At 29.1% G+C, this 25,025-nt stretch overlaps 1 protein-coding gene across 1 annotated transcript in view; it reads right to left on the minus strand.

Annotated features, from left to right (window-relative positions):
- Nucleotides 1-25,025, minus strand: part of LOC117172305 (transcriptional-regulating factor 1) — a 640,201-nt gene that overhangs the window by 127,839 nt on the left and 487,337 nt on the right. Inside the window, exon 7 of the mRNA XM_033360077.1 lies at nt 15,196-15,499. Coding sequence (XP_033215968.1) covers nt 15,196-15,499 — 304 coding nt within the window. The remainder of the gene's footprint in view (nt 1-15,195; nt 15,500-25,025) is intronic.

A 25,025-nucleotide genomic window follows, 5' to 3' on the forward strand; every position in this document is an offset into this window, starting at 1 on the left:
TAACTAAATAGAATTATTTCTAACTAGCCAAGAAGAATTTAGAAACAAAAAGGCGAATTGTCAAGCAAGGAAGAGTAATTTTTTAATTTTCTAAAAGAAGAATTAACAACAAAATATTCAAATTTTCTACAAAAGAGATACATTTTTAACTAAAATGATGAATTTACAAGCAAAAATATGTTCTAGAAAACAGTTGTATTTTCAATCCGAAAAGATAAATTTGATTTAAAAAAGTTAATTTTCAAAGAAACAGTTGACTCTTTAAGAAAGCAAAGGAAATTTCTACCATGAAAGTTAGTTTTTTACTAAAAAATATGTATTTTCTACAAAAAGTTTGAATTCTTAACCCGAAGTTATTAATTTTTTACCAAATAGACGAATTTTAAACAAATAGTCGAATATCCAAAAAAGAAATATTAAAGCTCAACCAAAAACTATTGAATTTTTAACGAAAAATATAAAAACTGATATTTTAATAAAAAAAAAAAAAACGAAATTTGAACAAAAAAGGTAACTTATCAAACTAAGGGTTGTACTTTTGTCAAAACAATTAAACTTTTAAAAAAATAGTTCAATTTTCAAACAAATAGACAAATTTTGAAACAACTAAGATGAATTATTAAATAAAAAGGGGAATTGTCAACCAAGAAGATTAATTTTATAATTTTCTAAAAGAAGAATTTACAATAAAATATTCAAATTTTCTACCCAACAGATAAATTTTCGACTAAAATTATGAATATCTAACTAAAAAAATAAATTTTTTTATAAAGTTGTTCAACCTTTAATCAAGAAAAGGATGAATGTTTAAAAAATTGTTAAATTTTCAAAAGAGAAAAAATTAAGCAATTTCAAATTGAAATAAAAAAATTTCAAAATTATAATCCTGGACAGTTATTTAAAGTCTCTCATAGAGGTTCACCTGAATTTTCCAGAAATGTTTTTTTGGCCGCCCTGATAATTTAGATATATAAAAAATCTGAATTCTAAACGATTTTAAAAAAAATTTACAAATACTTTAAATAATTGAACCTTTCAGAGCGGAGATTTGAAATTGGCACACATTACACTAATCTGCAATATGATTAAGCGGAGAATTAAATTTCAAAGGGAAATATACTCTCTGGGCTGGATAATTATAAAATAAGGGTGTAACCAAATTTCCCCATTGGATGATTTCTCTTGAAGCTTTAACCGAAATTTGTGCAGAAATTGGTAGGAAGACCAAACGGATAAATTTTACATTCAAGCGAGTGGCACTCGAAATTATGAATTTACATCCCCTACATTCCGGGTATCCATGATGATAATTGTGAAAATGCGGCAAGCAGTGGTCAGTGAAATTATTCTTCATAGACCCCTTAACTGGCTCGGATCCCAATTTTCCCAGTTTACAATCGACAAAGGCAGATTGCATTCGAAATTGTCGGTCGCGCTTCGAATAATATCCATGCTCAATCGATCATAGAGCTCTGTTCAATTTGCATGCATTCTGAATAAATAATGACGATCTGTTCTTTAATAATTTTCGAGTGCGTTGGCTGTACATGAGAGCACCTAAAAAAGATTAGTTAGAACAAAAAAAAGTTAGGAAAAAAAAGTTAGAAAAAAAGTTTTAAAAAAGTTAGAAAAAAAAGTTAGAAAAATTATTAAATTTCGCTTTAAGTAATCCCTATTTAAAGTATTTTCGATCAATAGAAAGTGAGTGAGTGAGTGACACAGACTGGGCTAAATTTCTGATTTTTGCTAATTTTAAAGATTCAACTTAAAATCCTAGAAAAATATAAGAAAATAAATTTCAAAAAATGAAAATAAATAAACGAGGAAAGTCTATTAAATTCCGTGTCGAATGAGCCCTATTTAAAATATTTTTTATAAACAGACATTGAATTAGTAAATGAGAGAGACCGGGCTAAATTTCTGATTTTTGATCATTTTCAAGATTAAACTTCAAATCCTAACAAAGTATACAATAATAATTGTGAACAATTAAAATAAATAAAATAGAGAAGATTATATTTCGCAGCAAATAAGACACTGAGTTAGTGAGCGAGACAGACCAGATTAATTCCTGGCTATTTCCTCATTTCAAAATTAAACTTCAACTTCTGGCAAATCCAGAAAAATAATTAAAATGAATAAACGAGGGAATATTATAAAAATCTGTGTCAAATGAGCCATATTCAAAGTTTTTTTGATAAATGGGCACTGATTTAGTGAGTAAGTGAAAGGGACCGGGCTATTTTCTGGGTTTTGAAAAATTTCAGATTTAAATTTCACCTTCTGGCAAATCTAGAAATATAATCTTAAATATTTAAAATAAATAACCAAAAGAAGATTATTGAATTCCGCGTTAAAGGAGCATTATTGAAAGTGATTTGAATGAATTGAAAGTGAGTTAGCGAATGATACAGACTGGGCCAAATTTCTGATTTATGCCAATTTTCAAGATACAACTTCATATCCTAGCGAAGTACAGGAAAAATATATTGAATAATAAACAAAAATAAATTAAAAAGGATTATTAAATTCCGAATCCAAAAAGACCTATTTAAAGTATGTTCGATAAATAGACACTGCGTTCCTGAGAGAGACAGACCGGATTAATTTCTGGTTTTCTCATCATTTCTTCAACTCCAACTTCTATCGCATCTAAAAAAATTACAGTAAATAGCTAAAATAAATAAAAATGGGTGAGGACATGCCATTCCGCGTCAAATGAGCCCTATTGACAGTATTTTTAATAAATAAACACTGAATTAGTGAGTGCTAAAGATCAGGCTAATTTTTCATTTTTGACCATTTTCATAATTAAACTCAATAATACAGACAGGGCTAATTCATGATTTTTGAAAATTTTCAAGATTCAACTTCAACTCGTAGTGAAATCTAGAAAAATCATGGGAAATAATTTAAACAAATAAAAGAATAAAGAGAGTCAGATTTTGCGTTAAATAAGCCCCATATAAAGTATTCTTAGTAAACAACACCAAAAACATAGGAAATTATGATCAAACATCTAGATCTTTCATCGAACATATGAATTTTCAACCAAATTATTAAATTTTTAAGCTGAAAAGATGAATTTTCTGCAAAAAATTTGAATTTTTCACGCAAAGAATATAATTTGAAATAAAAAAACAGTTGAATTAAATGAAGTATGGAAAATGAAAATTTCGAAGAAAATAGTTGAACCCTCAACAAAAACAGATTTATTTCTACCAATAGAAATTAATTTCCAGATCAATTAGATTTATACAAAATTTAGAATTTCCGACTCACAAAGACGTTCTTTCTATAAAAAATTAAATTTTTCTTAAATCAAAAATATGCTTATTCAACCAAGAATATTAATTTTCCACCAAAAAGACGAAAGCTCAACTAAATACATACATTTTTAACGAAATAGTTAAATTTTTAACCAAGAAGATTTATTTTCTGCCCAAGAAAAATTGTCAACAATATGCATCAACTTTTAAGTAAATATATGAGTTTTCAAACCAGAAGATTATTTTATACTAAAAAAAGAAGAATTTTCAATATACCATTTCAATTTTTATCTATGAAAAATTGAATTTTCAACAAAGGAGTTCAATTAATTAGTTTTCATTTTCAAAGAAAAAAGATATATTTTAAACTAAACACTAAACCAAAAATTAATCCGAAAAAGGAATAGGTAAATCTTAAATTAAAAAATTCATTAAACAAAAAAAAATGACGAAGTAAAATAGTTAAACTTTTAAAGAAAGAAATGTAATTTTAACTAAAATGATTAGTTAAATATTTAACCAAACAATGTGAACTTTAAAAGAAAAAGTTCACTTTTAAGCTTCATAAATTAATTTTCAACCAGACATTGCATTTTTTTACGAAAAAAATAAAAATAAAGTTTTTACCAAAGAGGAAATAGGTGAATTTTTAGTTAAACATTCTTTATCAATGAAAGAGGAAAAAGAAAATCAATAAAATAGTTCAATTTTGAACCCAAGAAATGAATTTTTAATAAAAATGTCGAATTGAATTTTCAGCCCCAAAATGTGAATTTTCAACAATAAGCCCTGAAAAAATGATATAATTTTACGCTTATAAAACAAAAAACTTATTGCTATTAACTAATGTTATTTTTCATATAATTTCATGAAATAGTTTTTTGACGATGGAATTACGGTATTTTATCTAGATCAGTCTAGACCAAAATGAGTTTAATTTTTCGATGTGCAAAAAATTCCTCTCTAGCTCCATTGGGATTTGAACCCAGGTCTCACATAGTGCCGGTCTGGTGGACTTACCCTCTAAGCTACGGAGGAGTCTCGTAAGGATTTCTATTTCGAATCTAATTGAGTAATTGAATTTTGATGTTACATTTGTTCTTGCACTACCCCCTACGCTGACTCTAAAGATTTTACGTAATTGAGTGTCGGGTTACAACCGGTTATTGATCCGAGCCCTTAATTTACGCAATGCTTCTGATGACGTTCAAAATTGAGATACAATATCACAAGAGAACCGGGGAAAGTGGTTATTCCGATTCGAGAAATCCGGAAATTTGAAAACGAATTTTTGCTGGAAAACCTTCAAATAAAAATCTTTTTAATGAAATACCATAAATCAAGGGATCGTGGCCTCGTCTGAAAAGTTTTCATAGCCAGACTCGAGTTTCTCTTTCCACGTCTTCTTCTCATTACGAAGTTCCTGGTCATCAAATTTTATTAACCCCACTTCAAGGCTCGCCTTACTTCTAACTCAATATCGTAGTCTCGCTTTAACAGCCCCTCACCCCCTCCGCCATCTTAAACGTGCCCCCCTTTCAGCAAGGGGTTTCTCCTCTCTCTTCAATGTACGTATGTTGGCGTTTGCTCCAGGGGGCGCAAGGGCGGACCCCTGTGATTCTTACAGCGGCAATAATTCTCTGCTCTAAGGCAGAGAACTAATTTCTGAGGCGTTTCTTTCTTCTTTTTTCTTTTTTCTCTTAGTCGCCTTTTATGGCCGACCTAGGCTACACTGTCTTCTGCCGTTCGTTTTAGAGCCAATAACAAAGGTTTTAGATACATAGTCGAGAACCCTCCGTGGACTTCATGACAGTACTCTCGATTAGGTATTTCAAGTTTGACGTCAGTTAGCAAGATGTCTGCACGCTAAGTGGTCAAAAAATACTAATCTTATGGAATGAAACTTAATTTTTTTATTAACTTGAAAAAAAAAGATTTTTCATAATAAGTATATTGTGATATTATTTTTTATATTTTAAAAGCTATCTCATTAAATACCAAACTCGTTACAAAGAAATATCGATTTTATTATTTAATTAAATAGCTTTAGAAAAATGAAAAATCATATTCGAAGAGACCTTTGGTGAAAAATGATTTTTTTCGAAGTTATTATAAAAATAAAGGTTCGTCACATGCATTTACTGCTGTTGTTTGGCCCACGAAGTTGCAGACATCTTGAATACCTCCCACCTAACCTGAAAATAATACTTAATTCGGCTCCCCAATCACATTGCGCATGCGTCGCTCCAGCAGCCTCATTGGAAGTTGATCGCGCGCTTATTTAAAATGATTAAATATGCAAATTAAGTTTCTGGATTATATAATAAATATAAAGTAAAAAAAATATGATGAATGATTTAAAATTGATATTTGTGAAAAAAGGTATTCCTTTCTATGAATTTAAAATCTGTTATTTATTTATGGAGAATAAAATCAAATCTTTAACTTATCCTTCAATCTAAAAGTCTGGTTTGTGATCTGAAAATTAATATCGATAATTCTAAAATAATGATTTATTATAAAAATTTACTTTACACATTTAATAATTTTAAAAAAGCACGCCATTTGATAACAAATAAGATTGCCGATGTGGTGCATGTGCAGTACAGTTGGGGAGACAAATTAGGAGCACTGATGGCCAAACAAAAAAAGGCATTTTTAACAAAATACGTCAATTTTCAGTCAGATTGTTAAATTTTCAACCAAAAAGTTGAATTTTTAACAGAAAAACATGACTTTTAAACAATATAGTTATCTTTTTAACAAAATAATAAACTTTTTTAACCCAATAGTAGAATTTTTACCCATATAGGGATTTTTAAAAAATCTTGCAAAAGTCAGTTATTCATTTATTTTCCTAGTTTTTTTATAGTAGCTGAGAATTCTATTGTTAATTAAAAACTGTCTTATTTGGTTAAAAATTCGTCTTCCTTGTATGAAAAAACAACTATTTTAGAAGAAAATTAAAGTTTTACTGCAAATTCTAATGTTTGTATTAAAAACTCGGCTGGTATTTTTTTGTTGAAAATTAAACTATTTTTTGTAATCTGCCTTTTTAGTTGGCAAATCCATATGTTTCAGTAGAAATTTCAAACTTCTTAGATAAATTTATTTTGATTAAAAATTGTTCTCTTCGGCTTAACCATTTTGTTAAAAATTATTTTTGTTTTCTACTTGAAATTAATTTTTGTACCTAAATGGATCGGTAAATTTACCACTTTTAGGTAAAAAATCATTTTTGTTGTAGAAAAATAATATTCTTCGGTAGAAAACTAATCTTCATGATTTGCATTTTCTGTTTTTTTTTGTTGTTGTCAAAAGTGCAACTATTCTGTTGAAAATGAACGTTTTCTGTACAAAAATTCATATTTTTGGGTCGAGCATTTAACTGCTTTACAGAAAGTTGATCTTTTATTATTTTTTAAAGCTGTATCTCTTTGTTTGAAAATTTTTGTTGAATATTAAAAATTTTTTTTTTTTAAATAAATTTTTGCATTATTGTTGAGAATTCATCTGTTTGTTAAAATGTCTGTTTTCAGGGTTAAACATTTAATTGTCTCCTGAAGAATACGTCTTCTAGGCTTTAAAATTAAACTTTTCGGTTGAATCTAAGACTGTTTTTGTTGAAGGTTAAATGATTTTTTAAAAATAATTTTTCAATATGGTTGAAAATTGATCCTTCTTAATTTAAAATTAATGTTTTACGGTAGAAACATCTCTATTTTTGGTTGAAATAAAAAAAAAGACTTTAATATAAAATCCTTCTTATTTTTTAAATCGTTTTTAAAAAGATCCTATGTTAAAAATGTCAGCGAATTTCGAAAATGTAGTTTTTTCAGTGAACCTGCTGGTTTCCAGATAATTAGCTTAGCAATTTTTAAGTTTTTACTTTAGAGTGGCCCATTTGATCCACACCAATAAGATAGTGCAGCCCACTTAATTAAAAATTTAGAATAAAAACGCCTCTCTTATTCCCAGTTCTATAAAAGCTTCTCCCAATTAACCCCCTCCAATCATATAACCACGCCTAGAGCATCCTTTCTCTTGGAATTTTAACATTTTTATTCTCATGAATCTCATAGCCCTAAATAAGATTCAGAATGCTTCTGATTTTAATTAAAGAAGTAGCTAGAAATCTGTTAAAGACTTTAAATTAGAACAAAGTGAATAAAATCGATTGGGCGGGGTCTGACAGTGAATTCCAATTGAATTATTCTTAATCTCAGAACTGCTAATTGCCTTCCCGCATATAAGATGGTCCAGCCCACTTGGGCGAAAGTTTGAAATAATAACGCCCATATTATCCACACTTACGGAGAAAATCTTCACAAATTACCTCCTCCAATTATATAAACACGCCTAGAGTATACTTTCTGTAATAACTTTGCCATTTTTTATCTAATTATTCAGACAGCCTTAAAAAACGTCGCTAATTATTCTTATTTTTAATAACGAAGTCTCTAGAGATATCGTGAAGTCTTCAAAGTAGGACAAACAGAATAAAATCAATTGGGCGTGGTCTGATAGTAAATTCCAATTGAATTATTTTTATCTAGAAATTGCTTATTAACTTTTTACTATTTAGATAGTCAAGCCTTCTTACGCAAAACATTGAAATAACAATGCCTCTCTTATCCCCACTTACAAAGTAGCTCCTCCCAATGCACCCTCTCCACTCATATAACCACGCCCAGAGAATCCTCCCTTTTTGGCTTCACTATATTTACTCTCATAAATCTCATAGTCCTTAAAAATTTCAAAAATTCTTCCGATTTTAAATAACGAGCTCTCTCGAGATCTGTTGAAGTTTTCAAAATAGGTTAAAGTGAATAAAATCAAACTGATCTCATGTTTAAAATCTATTGTAAGTTGGAGTGGAATTAATACCTTCATCCATTTCCTGGTCATTAAATTGGTTACAGCTTGACCAAATTCAATAAATTCTACTCACAATACGAAAATAAGAAAGACATTGTGGTTTTTCTGGATCAGATGAAATTGCCTCTAAGTATACGAGCGACTAGAGAAGGTTGTGAGCTCGGGTTTGCGGACAAATATCTGCTTCCAGGATTGGAAGAGATTACTGCGGATTTTCCAGGTGAAACGAAATTGATGTTAGATACGCGAAGGGAGAAGGGTTTGGGGCGAGTTTTCCTGAGTCGAGTGTCGTTCGTCGGGAAGCGGAAGCTTCTCTCGAAACTCGAGTTCTCAACGACTTACTCGTCGACGACGTCATCGTCGACTCGTTTTGTGGAAAGTTGGAACTTTCTCTCTCTCTCTCTCTTTCCGTTTGTATCATTTTTTCCATCTCTCTTTTTTCTTGCACAGTACGAAGCGAAATACTTTGTCAGAGGGTGAGAAGCTGGCTCTATCGAGAAGGAGTTTGCTGCAATATCATATTCCGAAATCCGACTGAGTAGATGCAAGCTGTCGATACCAGGTGTAAGCACTGCTACTGGACAGAAGTTAGAATGCGTTTGATTGAAATTTCTACTATATGTAAACCATCAGCATGCAGGAAGTTTGACTCAGCTAGCCAAAGGAGGAGTTTTCGACAATCCAATTTGAACTATGTAACCTAAACAGGTCTGAACACTTCCTGTCTTTAGATTACATAGGCGAATGAACAATTATCGAACCAAGGGTTGCGTGCCCAACTTTATTTTTTTTAACTTTTTTCACACTAAGGGTCCTTACCAATTTTGGGCTCTTTTTGACCATTTCATTCAATTATTGTGCATTTTTAAACCAAAAGGTCCAATTTCTAACAAAAAAGTTGAATTTTAAAGAAAATAATTAAATTTTTAATAAAATAGGTGAATTTTTAAAGAAATGGTTCAATTTTCATTCTACAGAGATGCGTTTTCAGCCAAATTTTCTGATTCTCAACAAAATAATTAAACTCAGAATAATATAGTTGAATTTTTATCCAACAAAGATGAGTTTTTAACTCAATAGTTGATCTTACAACTTAAAAAGATGCATTTTCAATCAAAAATGAAATAGTTGAAATTTTAGTTGGAAAAATTACTTTTAAAAAAAAAAGAAAGAAGAATTTTTAACCAGGGGAATACAACGGAATAGTTTTCTACTAAAAACGGAATACTTTTCAGATAAAAATTTGCAAACATTTTTTTTAAACATAAACATTTTCAGGTAAAAAATTTATGTTTGACTAAAAAAAAAAACTGTCAACAAAAAAGTTAAATTTTTAAACAAACAGGTGAAACAGAAAAAAAGCAATCTATCATCACCAAATATTGAAACTTTCAACCAAGAAGATGAATTTTTCACGAAAAAAGACAAATTCAAAAAAATATATGAACAATTAAAAAATTTTGAATAAGTTTAAAATATCTGCACATATTTTAAATTTCAAATAAGTACTTTAAATTTTTAACAAAATGGTTTAACTTTCTACCAGGATCGTTGCATTTTCAATCAAAAATATACATTTTTAACAAAAAAAGTTAATTTCAAACTTAATAGTTTCATTTTCTACCAAATTGTTAAATGTACATGCTAAACAGATGATTTTTCTGCAAAACATTGAATTTTCAACTCGTTATTGTGAATTTCAAACAAAAAAGTTAATTTCCATCCAAATAGTTGAATTTTCAATTAAAATGCTGAATCTTCAACCGACAAAAAAAGTTAATATTTTACAAAATCTTTTGACCAAATAGTTGAATTTTGAACTAGAACATTAATTAATTAATTTTCTCCCAAAAAATATGAATTTTCAACCAAACAGTTGAATTTTTAACTAAAAAAAATTGCAGCGAAATAGTTCAATTTTAATATTTAAAAAAATTATGAACCAAACATGGAATAGTTAAATTAATTCAGTTAGAAAAATTAACTCAATCAAAAATGAAAGGTATTCTCAACGAAACAGTTACATTTTCAATAACAAAAACCCAAGAGAAAAGAATTTAAAAAATGCTAACTAACTTTTTTTAAAAACTCAAGCATTTTAAACAAAAAAAAAAAAGATGAATTTTTCACCAAGAAGACTAATTATATACTAAAAAGACAAACTTTCAAAAAATTAGTTGAATTTTCAATTAAAAATATCAATTGTTATCCTAGTGCGGAATAGATATATTTAGCTGAAAAGATTCATTTCGATTTTCTTAACGACGCATTTGTTCGTAACATTTTTTGAAATTATCATAAGTTGAAAATTTGCAACGCATCATAGGAAGAAGATATTAGCAAGACATTTTTAGTTGCTTCTGAAAAAAATTTATTTTTATTTATTAAGAATTTATCTTACCATGCATTTTTCATACAAATTGTTTAAATAATTAACAATAGTTTTAAATTAGCAAAGTATCATAGTAAGAAAACATTGGCAAGATATTTTTAGCTGATTCCGCTGAAATAAATTGACTTTATTCATTTGTAAGTTGTGAAACTGTGCTTTTATAAAAATTACTTAAACAATGACCAAATATCGTCTATTTTTATTTAATTGTTATCAAAGTCTAATTTCTCTCATATTTTATACGAAAACTATAAATTTCAAGGGCCAATCATTGCGAATACCGAAATAATTACTTTTGTTCATTAATTTTCTTATAGCATCATCAGAGTTTTGTATGTATTTAATAAAAAAAAATGTATAAAAATAATAAGGGATTAAATTTAAAGGGAAGCCAAAAGTAAGATTTACAAAAGCTCAATTTGAAAAAATGAGCTTTTTCAATGCAGAGTCCACAAATTTGCTCATAATCCTATCAAAAAACTTGTAAAATGTTTTTAAGTACCCTTAACCACAACTGATAGTTTATTAGTCACAAAATTTTTAAATAATTTCTACTTCAGCTCGAATCCTGTAACTCATCGAGCGTCCACTTACGGCGGTTTAAATGAGTCGGTTTCTCTTGATCCACTATACGCCTAAAAGGATAAATTGCTGAGCGTGATAAATTTAGTATATAATCTAAAGGTAATTATATCGTTTTAGATAGAGAGATTTTTTTGAAAAATGTTCTTTTTTTGTAATTAAAAATCTTTTTTCTTGTGCCCGGAACCGGCAACACTCTCTAAACCTATGTTCAAATACAGAAAAAAAGAACATTTTCTGGGAAAAGCTCTCTGTCCAAGACAATTGAAATGACACCCACTTTAATTTTAAAAAATCGCCTGTTATACATCGTTAGTCACTTTTTTCATTTCAAGACGACTTTTAGCCAAACGGTCACTTGCCTATTTTTCATGTGGCAACATTTTAGATATGGAGAGTAAATAAGTTTATAGATAATACACGAGGAGGTAATACATTTTAGGTCGTAGTGTAAGACGCACGTACTGATTTTTCACCTTCTGATTGACCTCCATACCTAAAAGGATTCGACACTGATTTTCGAAAGTATTTTTTTTTTCAACCGAGTGTTCCATCTCAAAAAAGAAGCTATCCCTGCAGCCGAAATCTTCAATTCTGTGTGCACGTAGAAATGAAGTCCAAGAAAAGAAATGGAGAATAAAGTATGTGGGTGTCGACGACTCTCGAGGGCAAAGGTTGCTATTTCTGGTTCAAAGGAGGGTTCAAACGGACTCTTTGGAACTTGGAAGTCGCGATTATCACTGGGTCGAATAGTGCCAGTCGCCTTAGAGAGGCCTATTATGTCCCCACTTTCAAGGAGTATCTCGAGGTCAAAACCAGGTTTTGAACAGATCCGAAGAGTACCTGAAACATGAATCTCGTGTGTTTGCGGGAGAGAATGTGTACTCGAGTGCACTTGACTTCTGAGTCTCGATAGAGATCCAAATAGAAACTAGAGATACAGCCAGGACTAGAACTCGAACTAGAAGTAGAACTACCCGAGTCCTTGGAAGCTAAAGTTTCCAAATTACGTTGGCTTGTATGTTTATAAGGGAGAGTTCAGATACAGCTCGGAGGCTGGAGGAAAAACGAGGTCATCGAGAGCATACTATAATCGAAGGGATTTATTTATGTGAAAACATCTTAGATTACGATACGGAAGGTAAATCCTTGACATCTAAACGCCTTAGACCGAGACGTAAAGGTAAATCCTTGATCTGAAGACATCTTAGATCGTGATAAGGAGGGTAATTGAATAATACTTTTGGGAATTAAGTCAATTTTCATTCCCATAGACGGAATAGTAAATGAATAAATTACATCATCCGATCAACTTAATAATCGAGTTTGTAAACTTATTGGTAAATTTAATTGACGTAATGACGTTTTTAAAATTATTTAAGTCACTAAATATAAAAGTTTGGTATGAAATCATCTTCGGCTACAATATAGAGGATACATACTTTATCTGTAAACACTTGAGGCCATAGTATGGTGAGTAAAGCCTTAATTTAAAAACGTCTTAGACCGCGATATGGAAGGTAATTGATTGATAAGTGCTAACATTTCACAAATAATAATTTTCATATAAAAAAATAACATCATGTAATCTAATAAATAATCTAATTTTCAAAATAAATAAAAAATTAATTGATTATCAAAATCTGATAAACCAAATGCATTTAATTTATCTAAATCTTTTGATAAAAAAGATTAGTATGAAAACATCTTAGACCATAGTATTGAGGGTAAAGTTTTGCTGTAAAAACGGCTTAGTCCGCAATATAAAAGGTAATTAATTAATAAGCACTAAAATTTCATTGATATTAATTTCTGTACAATAAATAACCGAATTTGCAAATTTATTTATAAAATTAATTGACTATTAACGTCTGATGAACGAAATGCATTTAAATTATGTAAATCTCTTGATATAAAAGATTGGTATGGAAATATCTTAGACCGCGATGTAGAGGATAAGACTTGATCTGTAAACATCTTAGACCGTAGTATGGAGGGTAAAACCTTGAATTAAAAACGTCTAGGACTGCGATACGGAGGTTTATTGATTTATGCGTCCTAGAATGTCATCATCCGATCTAATGGAAAATCGAATTTATAAATTGATTTGGTAAAATTTATCTACAACCAACATCTAATAAACAAAATGTATTTAAATGATCTAAATCTATTAATATAAAATGTTGATGTGAAAACAGCTTAGATGTATAATATGGCATAATATGGAAAATTATAACATGAATAATAAGTAATAAATAAACAATAATCAGTAAATAATGAATAACAAATACCAGTACACAATTCATACTGTCTAATATTTCACAAATATTTTACAAAAATTTCCCTAAAATTTTATAGGTTTCGCAAAGATTTCAGATAGATATACGATTTTACAAAAACTTTAATGATCTCCAAAAGATTTAACAAAGTTTTGATAAAGATTTCGGATAAATTTTACATAGAGTTCACAATTATTTTAATCAATTCTCAATGCGTTTACAAAGATTTAAATAATTTGACAAATATTGCCACATATTTCGCAAAGATTTTTAAAGATTTCCGAAAAATTTCGCAAACTTTTCCAAAGATTTTAAAAAGATTTCAATAATCTCCCAAATATTTTAAACAATTTTAAAAGCATTACAAGATTTCAGATAGATTGAAAACATTTCATACATACTGTAATTATTATTTTACGAAGATTTCAGATAGACATCAAATATTAAATAAAGATTTCAATAATTTCGAAAAAATGTCACAAAGATTTTAAAGACTTAGAAAAGATTTTGGATAGATTTAAAAATTTCACAAAGGCATAAATGACCTGCCAAAGATTTCACAAAGATTTCAAATATTTATTAAAGGTTTCTCATAGATCTCGAAGATTTCAAAACATGCCGAATAAATTTACATACTTCCACCAAGCTTTCAAGTAGATTTTTGTAATTGAACAAAGGTTTCAATAATTTCCCAAATATACCACAAATATTTTAAAGATATTGAATTGATTCCACAAAGATGTCACAAATATTTAAAAGATTTCGGGTAGATTTAAAGAATTTCATAAAGATTTAAATAATTCCCCCAAGATTTAAAAGATTCCTCAAAGATTAAAAATATTTCGCAAATCTTTCGACTCGATTAAAAATGTTTCACAAATACATTAATTATTTCATAAAGCTTTCAGATAGATTTAAAAAAAATGTAACAAAGTTTTTAATGATTTCCTAAGGTTCCACGAAGATTTGGCTAACCGAGATTAACTTATCGGTCGATTCGCGTGTAAATATGAAGAATTCCTGGAAATAAAACAAAGAATCTAAAGAATAAATTTGGACAAGCGCCATAAAATGTTCCTATTTTAATTTGAACAAAGATTACAATTTTACTAAAAAAGAACAAAATTCTTTTTTTGAACAAAAAATATAAATGAGAAGGCAACGAATAAGATCTAATTTCTTAGCTCTTTTATTTATTTTGTCTTTATTATGATTATACTAATTATAATTATCATCAAATCACAACAAAAAATAGATATAAAATATAATCACCAACGTTTCAGCATTCATACAGCACCCTTATCAAGGCCAGAGAAATTTGAACAGGCAGGAATAGCAACGATGCACTCTCCATGATACCCGAGAATCTATCTTGAGAGCATCGTGGTTCCGTTGCTGTCCCTGGCTGCTCTAATTTCTCTTGCCTTGATAAGGGTGCTGTATGAATGCCGAAAACTTAGTTATAATTCCTTACAAATGTTTTTCAAATAGTAAAGTAGGATTTTAAGCTTGATTTTAATCTAATATCAATTTCTTAAATTTTGAGTCTCATATCACCTCACTCGAATTCAGCACTAATTTTTTTCCCTATTTTTTCATATTTAAAGAGTAATCATTTCAATCCAGGAAGTAAGGTCACATACCGCTTCAAAGGAAAAGCGTTTTCATTTAAGTATAATAAAACTTTTAAAATTAAGGTGCACACGTTGTAGACGAGATGCTTTGATAGTGTTTCCCAATATTTATGGTTTAGGAAAGACGCCAGAGGAGAAACAGCAAGTAAAAAAATGCTGACCTTGTGCTGCTGTGATGGGGTGGGCTCAGCATTCAGAAGCTGCTTAAGTGCGGTATGTCCATGGCCATTTTGACTAGTTGGAGCCCCAGGTGTACTTGGAGTGCTGGGATTACTTGTTGGGGTATTAGGCGTGTGTGGCCCAGTTGTAGGGCTGCTCGGACTAATACTCTCATTGACTTTGCTTCCAGCATGGTGATTTTCCGTGTGTCTTCTCAAACTCCTGGCATCACAATATGACTTTCCGCATCCTTCTGCCTTGCACTCATAGGGCTTTTTGTTCCGGTGCGTGAGCATGTGACCGTTCCTGCAAAAGAAAAAAAACAGGGGTGTCAGTTTAGAGCAGCATCTCTCTAACTTTCTTTGCACTTTCTATGGTGAGGCATACTAATCACCCAACCGTTTTTTCTACAATTTCGAAATCCTGAAAGGTCGAGAAAAATTCAACACAGATTCTACCAAATAAATCGCATTTTAATAGGTTGCAATAGTTCGTTGAGAGTTATTGTACTTTTGTACGACCTTAATGATTTTCATTATTACTGAAAATATTCATCAATTTTCATAAACCTATTTATCACTTTCCTTAAAATTTAATTTTTTTCTGAATAATATCTACTCTCGTCGCTCCACTGGGAATTGAAACACAGAACTTCCGATTGCGTTTATTTCTGAAAAAGGATTCTTCTTTCGATCCCTCTAATAGCTTAATGGGAAAGAACCCGACAGGAAATTGGAGGTCCTGTGTTTCGATTGCCAGTGGAGTGACGAGAGTAGATCTTTTTTCATAAAAAGTTTAATTGTAAAATTAAAAAAAATTATTTTGCAACTTGTCAAAAATGATATGAAGTATTTTTTGTTATTTGAAGAGTTAACTTAATCGAAAGGTTTATCGCTATTTTCGCAGTATTGAAAAATATATCTGATCGATGGTAATATATTCTCTGATAATAATACAGATTTCTTGAAATCACTTTTTTAAATTTAGGGTGCCCACTAAAGCTTAAAAAAAAATTTGGCTATTTTCCAGGTTACAGTTATAAAATTATATTTTTTCGGGTGGAATTTGAATTGTTTTTAATAACGATTATTTAATGATGAAATGAATTCTGGAATGATGAGATGAATTCTGGACCAAAAATATGATAGTAGAGTTGTCTAACAATAAAATCTACTTTTAACTTTAAAAGATGAATTTTCAACCAAAATGATGAATTATTATGCAAATATTTTATTTTTAAACAAAATAATTAAACTTTTCACCAGAAAAAAAAATTCTGGATAAAAAATATGATCGTAGAGTTTTCAATCTAGAAAATAAATTTTATACCACAAAAGCTTAATTTTCATAACAAAAAAAACGAATATTCTATATAGAAAGAGACGAATTTTCAACAAAATAATGCATTTTTCTACCAAATAATAGAATTTGTGTTAAAAAAAAAACGAATTCTGAAGCCAAAATTTCATTTAAACCTTTTCAAATAAAAATAATTAAGTTTTAGCTACAAAAATGACTTTTCCGGAAAATAATTGACTTTTTAATAAAGCAATGAAATTTCCAAATAGTTGAATCCTTCAACAAAAGAGATTAATTCTGGACCAAAAATATGATAAGTTTAAAATTAAAAAATTAACTTTTTTATCCAAAATTCATATTTTTGGTTGAAAATGAAACTATTTTGATAAAAATTTAAGTATTGGTAAGAAAATGTAACCATTTTGTAGAAATATAACTATTTCGTTGAAAATCAACTTTATCTTTGTGGTTAAAAATTTCACCATTTTTTTAATTGAAAAATTAATATTGTTATATGAAAACTTAAATATGTTATTTTAAATAATAGATTTAATGCTTTCACGATGATTCATTTGAATAAAAATAGATATTTTGGGTTCCAATCGTGTACAAAACTACGAATTTTGCCGACGTTTTGTGAACATTGCAGTTCACTTCTTTAGGACTTTTATTTGTTAATTGGGAATTTTGATGAAAATGCGTCCTTTGAGGTAAATAAATATATCCTTGTTTGTTAAAAATTCATCTCTGTGGTTGAAAATCCAAGTATTTTCGTGAGATTTTTTTTCGTTTTTGTGGAATTAAACTGGTTTAAAATTCATCTTCCGGAAGAGAAGTGATCTTTCTTGGCTAACAATTCTTCTTTTTGGTTGACAATTTCAACTATTTCACTCAAATGACTTTTTTGAAATTTCTTCTTCTAAAATATTAACTTTTTGCCTAGAGAACTCAAATGATTTTTGTTGAATTCTAATCTTTTTTGTTGGAAAATTCGAAGATTTTGTTAAAAATGCATTTTTTGGGTTGAAAATGCAGCAACCTTAATAAAGTTGTCTTTTTAGGTAGAAAAATCAACTACTTTGATAAAGTTGTCTCTGTTGGTTGATAGTTCAACTGGTTTGTTAAGAATTCTTCCTCTTGAATGGAAATTCATCTTTTATTGCAGGCATGTCATTTTTCTTGATTGAAAATAAACTTTTTTGTAGACAATTTAACTGCCTTCGAAAAAAATAAGTCTTTTTGACAATAAAATTAATCTTTGGAAGGAAATGTTAAAAAAAATCTTAAAAAAGCCAAATTTGAATTAAAAATTAATTTCTTTAAGAGAACACCTTGAATTCTTATAATTTAAATGTGTTTGATATTAAATACAATATGGTAATTACATTAATTTTATTTATGAAATTCTATTCTCCTATTATTATTCTATTTTTGTTATAAATCACTCTCTTTACTGTTTTGAGAGAGTGTTGTGCTGTGTGACTTTCCGTGGGGGGGGGGGGGGGGGGGGGGGGGGGGATAGAGGTTATAAAAAAGGGGGCGGGGAGGATTAAGAATAGCCAAACATTTGTAACGTAGTTTATAAACAACCCCGAAAGGAGAGTAGCCTTTCAGTCACATCGGAGTGTCTACTCGGAGTGTCTGTCTCGGCTTACGCGGCTACGCTGGCACCCCCTGCCGCAACTAACATAAGTGGCATCCACTTGCGGCGGCAGGCGACCCTGTCTTCGGAAATAGTTCAGGAATTGCTGATTTAAAGGATTAGAGAAAGAGCTATAGATGCACTCGGAACTGTCAAAACGGATTAGCAGGTGTGTCCTAGATTCTAGGTTCTAGGAGGAATGTTTTGAAATTCGAACACTAGGATTACTAGATTTAGTTGCAGTGAAACAGTGTCCCGTGGAATATATACTACTATCGCTAGTGAGGATCTATTCCATCCGGAAATCCCTGCGCTCTCGATATCAGAGAGAGAGAGAGAGAGAGAGAGAGAGAGAGAGAGAGAGAGAGAGAGAGAATCTAAACTGACACCCATAGCCTACTTTCTAACCTTACCCGATATTTTCCAATATCAGGTTGGTTAAAGAGAAAAGTTTCCACTTAACGGGAGCCAGTTGAAAAAGAAGGAAAAAGTTGAAAATATAAAAAAAGAAAGATTCAGATCAAAATGATTCGCATTTTCGGATCTAGAATAAATTTTGAAATGACTATATTAATATATAAATGTATAATGTTAAATGTTCTCGATTGTAATGGTGAACATTTTTTTAGAGAATGAGAAAAATCTGCGTCTGCCAGGATTCAACCTGGGAATGCCACTATTCGTGAGTGGAGCGTTTAATTAATTACGCAACTGGGGCTACAACATTTCGTTTCTTGTTTCTCCTATTTGATACGGTGACGCATATCGGCATTTTCATAAACTGTCGAATTTTTCATGATTAATTATAAACAGAATAATTTCCGAATACTAATGTAATTTAGAGAATTTATGTTAGGTTGTCCACTAGGTTAACATAGAATAGTTGAATTTTTATTTAAGAAAACTTCATTTCAATCCAAAAATAAGGAGGAATTTTTAACAACATATTTAAATTTTCAGCCAAACAAAAAATAAAATTTGAAACAAAAAGAATGGCGTTCTAACAAAATGTTAGTATTTTCAGTAAAATAATAAAAATTTTAACTACATAATAAAATATTTCTAAAATACAGATCAACTTCCAGCCAAAAATATAATAGTAGGCTTTTTAACAAGAAACTAGAAACAGTAAATCGAAAATATTTTGATTTACAACCGGAGATGAAATCTTTATAGAAAGAGATGAAGTTTTAATAAAATGATCATCTTCAACTAGAATAGTTAAATTTGTAGTAAAAAATTTTTATTTTATACCAAATAGCAAAATTTACAACTAAACTGATCAATTTTAAACCAAACAGTTAATATTTAAAAATAAAAAATACATTTTCAATCTAAAATGAAATAGTTAAAATCACGGCTAATACAAATTAATTTTTAAGCAAGGAAAAAGAATTTTTAATAAAATACTTAAATTTTCAACCAAAAAAATGTATCTTCAACAAAAATTTAATTTTGTACCAAGTAGTTAACTTCTCGAATAAAAATATCAATTTCAAAGCAAATAGTTGAAATTTCAACTTAAGAAAATATATTTTCAATAAAAAAGGACATTTTCAAGAAAATTATAATTTTTCTCGAAATTGTTGAATTTTCTACAAAATAATTGAGTTTTCATATAAAAAAGGGAAAATTATAGCTAAGCGTGGAATAGTTGAATTTTCAGCTGAGAAAAAATAATTTACAATCAAAAGAAAAATAAATTTTTAACAAAATCATAAAAGTTTTAACTGAATAATCAATTTTTTTTAATACAGATGAATTTCCAGCCAAAAATATAATAGTTGGCTTTTTAGCAAAATACTTGAAATAAAAAATAGTTCGATTTTCAACCAAGGAGATGAATTTTTAAAGAAAGTGATTAATCTTTAACTAAAATAGTTTAAATTTTAGTGAAAAAATTTGTTTTTTACAAATTAGTAGAATTTAAAACTAAAATAAACAATTTAAAACTAAATAGTTGAAATTTCGGATGAAAAAAAGAAGAACATTTTCCATAAAAATAAGAATAGTTAAATTTTCAACCAAAAAATTAATAAAAAAGAGTTTTCAATCAACAAAAAAATAATTTCTAACAAAAGTTTTATATCTTTAACCAAATAGTTGAATTTTCAGTTAAAAAGCTTTATCATCGAAAAAAGAGAAAATTTTCGACCAAGTAGTTAATATTTCACCAAAAAAGATTTTAATTTTATGTAGAAAAGGTTGAAATCATTCAAAAAACACGATTTTTTTAACAAAATAGTTGATTTATTAACCAAAACAGTTTAGGTTCTCAATAAAGCAGTTCACATTGTAGCACTAAAGAACAAATTTGTAACTAAGCAGATAAATTTTGAAACTAAAAAACCAATTTTCAACCATATAGTTGATTTTTGAACCAAGAAAGATATTTAAGGCAAAAGAATTTCCCCACCAAATTGTTTAATTTTCAATTGAAGAATTTACCAACCAAATTGAACAATTTTCAATTAAAAAGTTACATAATTAATGAAAACAGATTAGCTGTTCAAGCAAATAGTTGCATTTTGAATCATTGAAGGTGATAATTTTACAAATGGAGATGCATTTTCAACCAAAAAAAGATTATTTTTCAAGAAAAAAAAATGTCTACCAAACTAGTTGAATTTTCAACCCAAAGAGACTAATTGTCTACAAAAGGAATGAAATTAAAACGAAGAAAAATTTGTTGACCAAAACCGAAAAAAAATTTTAACCAAAAGTGTAAACATATACTTTTCAACTAAAAAGAAATAACTTTCATTCAAAATGGTTGGATTTTTAACCTAAGTGATGACTTTTCTACTAAAACGATTAATGTTTAGCTGAAATTGTTACATTCTCAGTAAAACCAATTAATTAAGAAAAAATTTACCTTTGGTAATTAATTTTCTTTCTTTCTGAAAGTGTTGCTACAGAGTTTTCCTGTATTTTGATACTTAACGATTAGAAATTTTTTATATTGAATGTGGTGGCGAAGTTAAAAAGGAGAGCTTAAGATAGTTCGAATTTTTTTTCTTCAAATTAATATTGTTCCTAAATATTGATACAAACACTACCGAATTCGAATTTGTAATTTCTTGGTGAATTTGTAATCTCTCTAATTGGAATTTACTTTGCAAACTGTGATACTAATTTTATTTCCAAATTTAAATTTCATCTAACTGGGAGTTAAAATTTAAGAGAGATTGAGCTCTTCTTTTCGATCGCCTCGAGGCTTTCCAGTTTGAATCCCCAGAACTTCTTTGCACTTGAATCTACATCTTCTCGATTGCTAGGCAATCGAAGCATAATTTGCGAGGCGACTAAGTCTGTACCAATACTATCTGCGCTAAAACTTTGCTAAATTAGCTTTTGCAAATTAAACCCATTTCCCCGGCTCGCACAACTTCAGACCGGATTTAAGAGAATCCGTTCAAATCGACTGACTGTAAAACTCGCGAGAGGGAGTAAAATGCAATTTATTGAAAACGATATCTCGGCTTCCTTTCAACTCTCAAACAATTTGTAGTCTACATTTAGAGAGTTTCTTTATGACTATAAGAAAAGGTAAATTAAATTAAATTGATTTTCAAGAGGTCATTTTATTTTATCGGTTAATCTCTCCCAAAATTGGACACACACTCTCCTTTCCATCTTATCTCTCTTTAAGGATTATTCATCAATTACGAAACTAAATTTGTAACACCCCACCATCTTGTTAAAAACCGCTGATTTGGCTGTGACCCCCCTCCCCTGAAAATTACGCAGCCTTAAGGAGAAATCCGATTTCACGTTTATACTGATTTTTTTCGTGTTGATAACAAGTCTACGTGAACTTGTGGTGTATTATACTAAATAAATAAATTACTAATAATTTATATTAAACTTGAGTAATAAATCGATAATCAAAATAAAAAAGTAATTTTCAGAGTAATTGTTAAAATGTGCCTCATTGAATTTTATGTGACAGCTAATCCGGGTATTATTGCATTTTTAAACTAAAAGAGATCAATTTGTACCAAAAAATAGATTAGTTAAACTTTTAATTAAAAAAATTATTTTACACTAGAAAAAAAGGAATTTTGTACGAAATATTTGATTTTTTTACTAATTTATTGAACTTTCATGACAAAATTACGAATTTTCGATATAAAACAGATGAATTGTCAAACCAAAAACATGAAACTTTAGCAAAAAATTTATTTTATGCCAAAAAAGGCGAATTTTCCACAAAATAGAAGAACTCTCAATCGAAAAGTGAAATTTTTAACTAAACTAAATTAAGTTTCGACAAAAACACGAATTTTAAAGAAAATAGTTGAATTTCAACAAAAACTTAAATTTTTACTTTAAAAAAGAAAGAAAAAAACAATTTTCAACAGAACAGTTTCATTTCCAATCAAAGAGATGAATTTTTAAACAAAAAGATTAATTTACCACCAAAAAGTCAAATTTTTAAACAAAAATATTAATTTTCGGCCGAAAAAACAAATTTTTAAGAAAATTCTAGAATTCTTCACCAAAAGGATATAATTTAAAAAAAAGAGTAATTTACTAGCAAAAAAGACGAATTTTAAATCAAATTCAAGAATTCTCAACAAAAGATGTGTATTTCTATAAAAGAAATAACACTTTTTTGATCTTTAAGAAAGTAGTTGAACTTTAAAATTTTACTTGTTAAATTTTTCAGCCAAAAACATGATTTTACAAACAAAAACAATAATATTCTACGAAAAAACGAATTTTTAACAAAATTCAAGAATTCTCCACCAAAAAGTTGAAGTTTCAATTCGAAAATGTACATTTTAAACAAAAAGATTAATTTACTACCAAAAAAGTAGAATTAAAAAAAAATTCAAGAGTTCTAAGCCCAAAAGTTGCATTTTCAACTAAAAAATATGAATTTTTAAACAAAAGATTAATTGACTATAAAAAAATCGAATTTCAATCATGAATTCTTAACCGAAAACCGAGATTTTTAAGATAAAAAATTTTAATATTTAAGAAAGTAGTTTAACTTTTAATTATTAACCGAAAAGATGAATTTTCAAACGAAAAGATTAATTTTCTACCGAAAAAAACTGATTTTTAACCAAAATAAAGAATTTTTCACCAAAGCCTTACATTTTCAACTAAAAAGATAAAATTTTGAACAAAAAGATTAATTAACTACCAAAAAAGACAAATTTTTAATTAAATTCAAGAGTTCTCTCCCATAACATAAATTATCAATCAAAAAAGATGAATTCACAAACCAGAAGATTAATTTTCTACCAAAAACATTCATAATCTCGAAACGTACTAAAAACGTTACCATATATGTACTTTTAGGAAAAAAATGTCTCTAAATTCTAAAAGATTAATATTATATATGTAACGTTACTTTGACTTGCTCCCCCCACCATTTCTTAATAAACCTTAGATTTTGTGAGACACCCCACCCCACTAAAGTGTTAACATAGTTTATGGACGATCCCGCATCCCTCTTCTACATAGTTCGGTACTATTTTCTTTTTTATCATCTTACATTATTTATTACATTTTGATTCCTCAATCATATTCCATCATTCTATTGATTGTCTTTCCCTGTCCCTTTTCTCTAATTCTTCATAGTTTACCCAAAAGAAACTTTTTTCATAATGAATAAAATTTAGGACCAGACCCACCTTTCTTACTGCTTCTTATTTAGTATTCAAAATTTTAAACTCGACCTGGCGCTTCGTGTGAAAATAAGTTATAAAATAAAATAAAAAATTATCGATAAGGTAGGAATCTGGTACACGATCCACTCATTACATGGCCTTAAAGGGTACAAAAAATATTAATCCCATGTCTTACGAACTTTATACAGAGCAATGAATCTTAACCGGACGACGCTGCCCCGGTCTACCTTACTGGATAACTTACGATCTGTTTTATCCGTGTTTAATCCAAAACTCGCCATCTCAGACAGCAGCGAGCGTTAGTTAATGACGTCGTTCACCGCAAAACCCATTTTAGGATTAATGCAATTATGACGAAGTTACCAAACCCCCCCCCCACCTCAGTTCACTGCTTTGTCTGGCCGAGTCTTTCTTCCTTGGCCCTCGTTGATGAAATTGGGCTGGCAACTTGTTGCTCGAAAGACACCCGCTGTAGCCACACTTCATCGATCTGAGGACTAACTTTCTAGTCCTGTATTATAAGTCCTGTATCGTCTGTATTACAAATTTCCTTATGAAAATATCCTCTTTCGATGCGCATGAAGATTCCACAAATTATATATTTTTTACATTTAGGAAGTAATTTAAAGGAATCTGTATTATCTTCAGATGCAGTTACCATCGATCAGTGTAGATATCCACAATCTGTGAAAATAGATATTAGGACTATCGATCAAGTTAATTCTTTAAATAACAGAAAATAATGAACGTCATTTCTGAATAGATGCAAAAGAAATTTTTTTAATTTGAAAATTAAATGTTGTCTCAAGAAGTATCTACTTATTTCAACTCACCGGGAAGTAGATTTTTTCACAAAAAATTTTATTTTCAAATTAAAAAAATTTATTTTCCATCTAGTTAAAAATGTCGTTAACTATTTATATTATTTGAAGAGTTAACTTGATCGATAGTGTTCATTTCTATTTTTAAAAATTGTGGAATCATATCTACACTGTTCGCTGGTAGCCACCTCTGATGATGATACAGATTCCTTTAAATTACTCGTATTATAAATGTAACACTTGGCTTGAATTAGCAGTTATTTCTGAAAAAGGATTCGTCTTTCGATCTCTCTAATATCTTAATTGAAAAAACAACTAACCGGCAATCGAAAGTTCTGTGGTTCGTTTCCCAGTTGATTTTCAAGAGGTCATTTTATTTTATCGGTTAATCTCTCCCAAAATTGGACACACACTCTCCAGACTTA

The sequence above is a fragment of the Belonocnema kinseyi genome, chromosome 5, assembly GCF_010883055.1.
Source record: "Belonocnema kinseyi isolate 2016_QV_RU_SX_M_011 chromosome 5, B_treatae_v1, whole genome shotgun sequence".
Taxonomy (NCBI): domain Eukaryota; kingdom Metazoa; phylum Arthropoda; class Insecta; order Hymenoptera; family Cynipidae; genus Belonocnema; species Belonocnema kinseyi.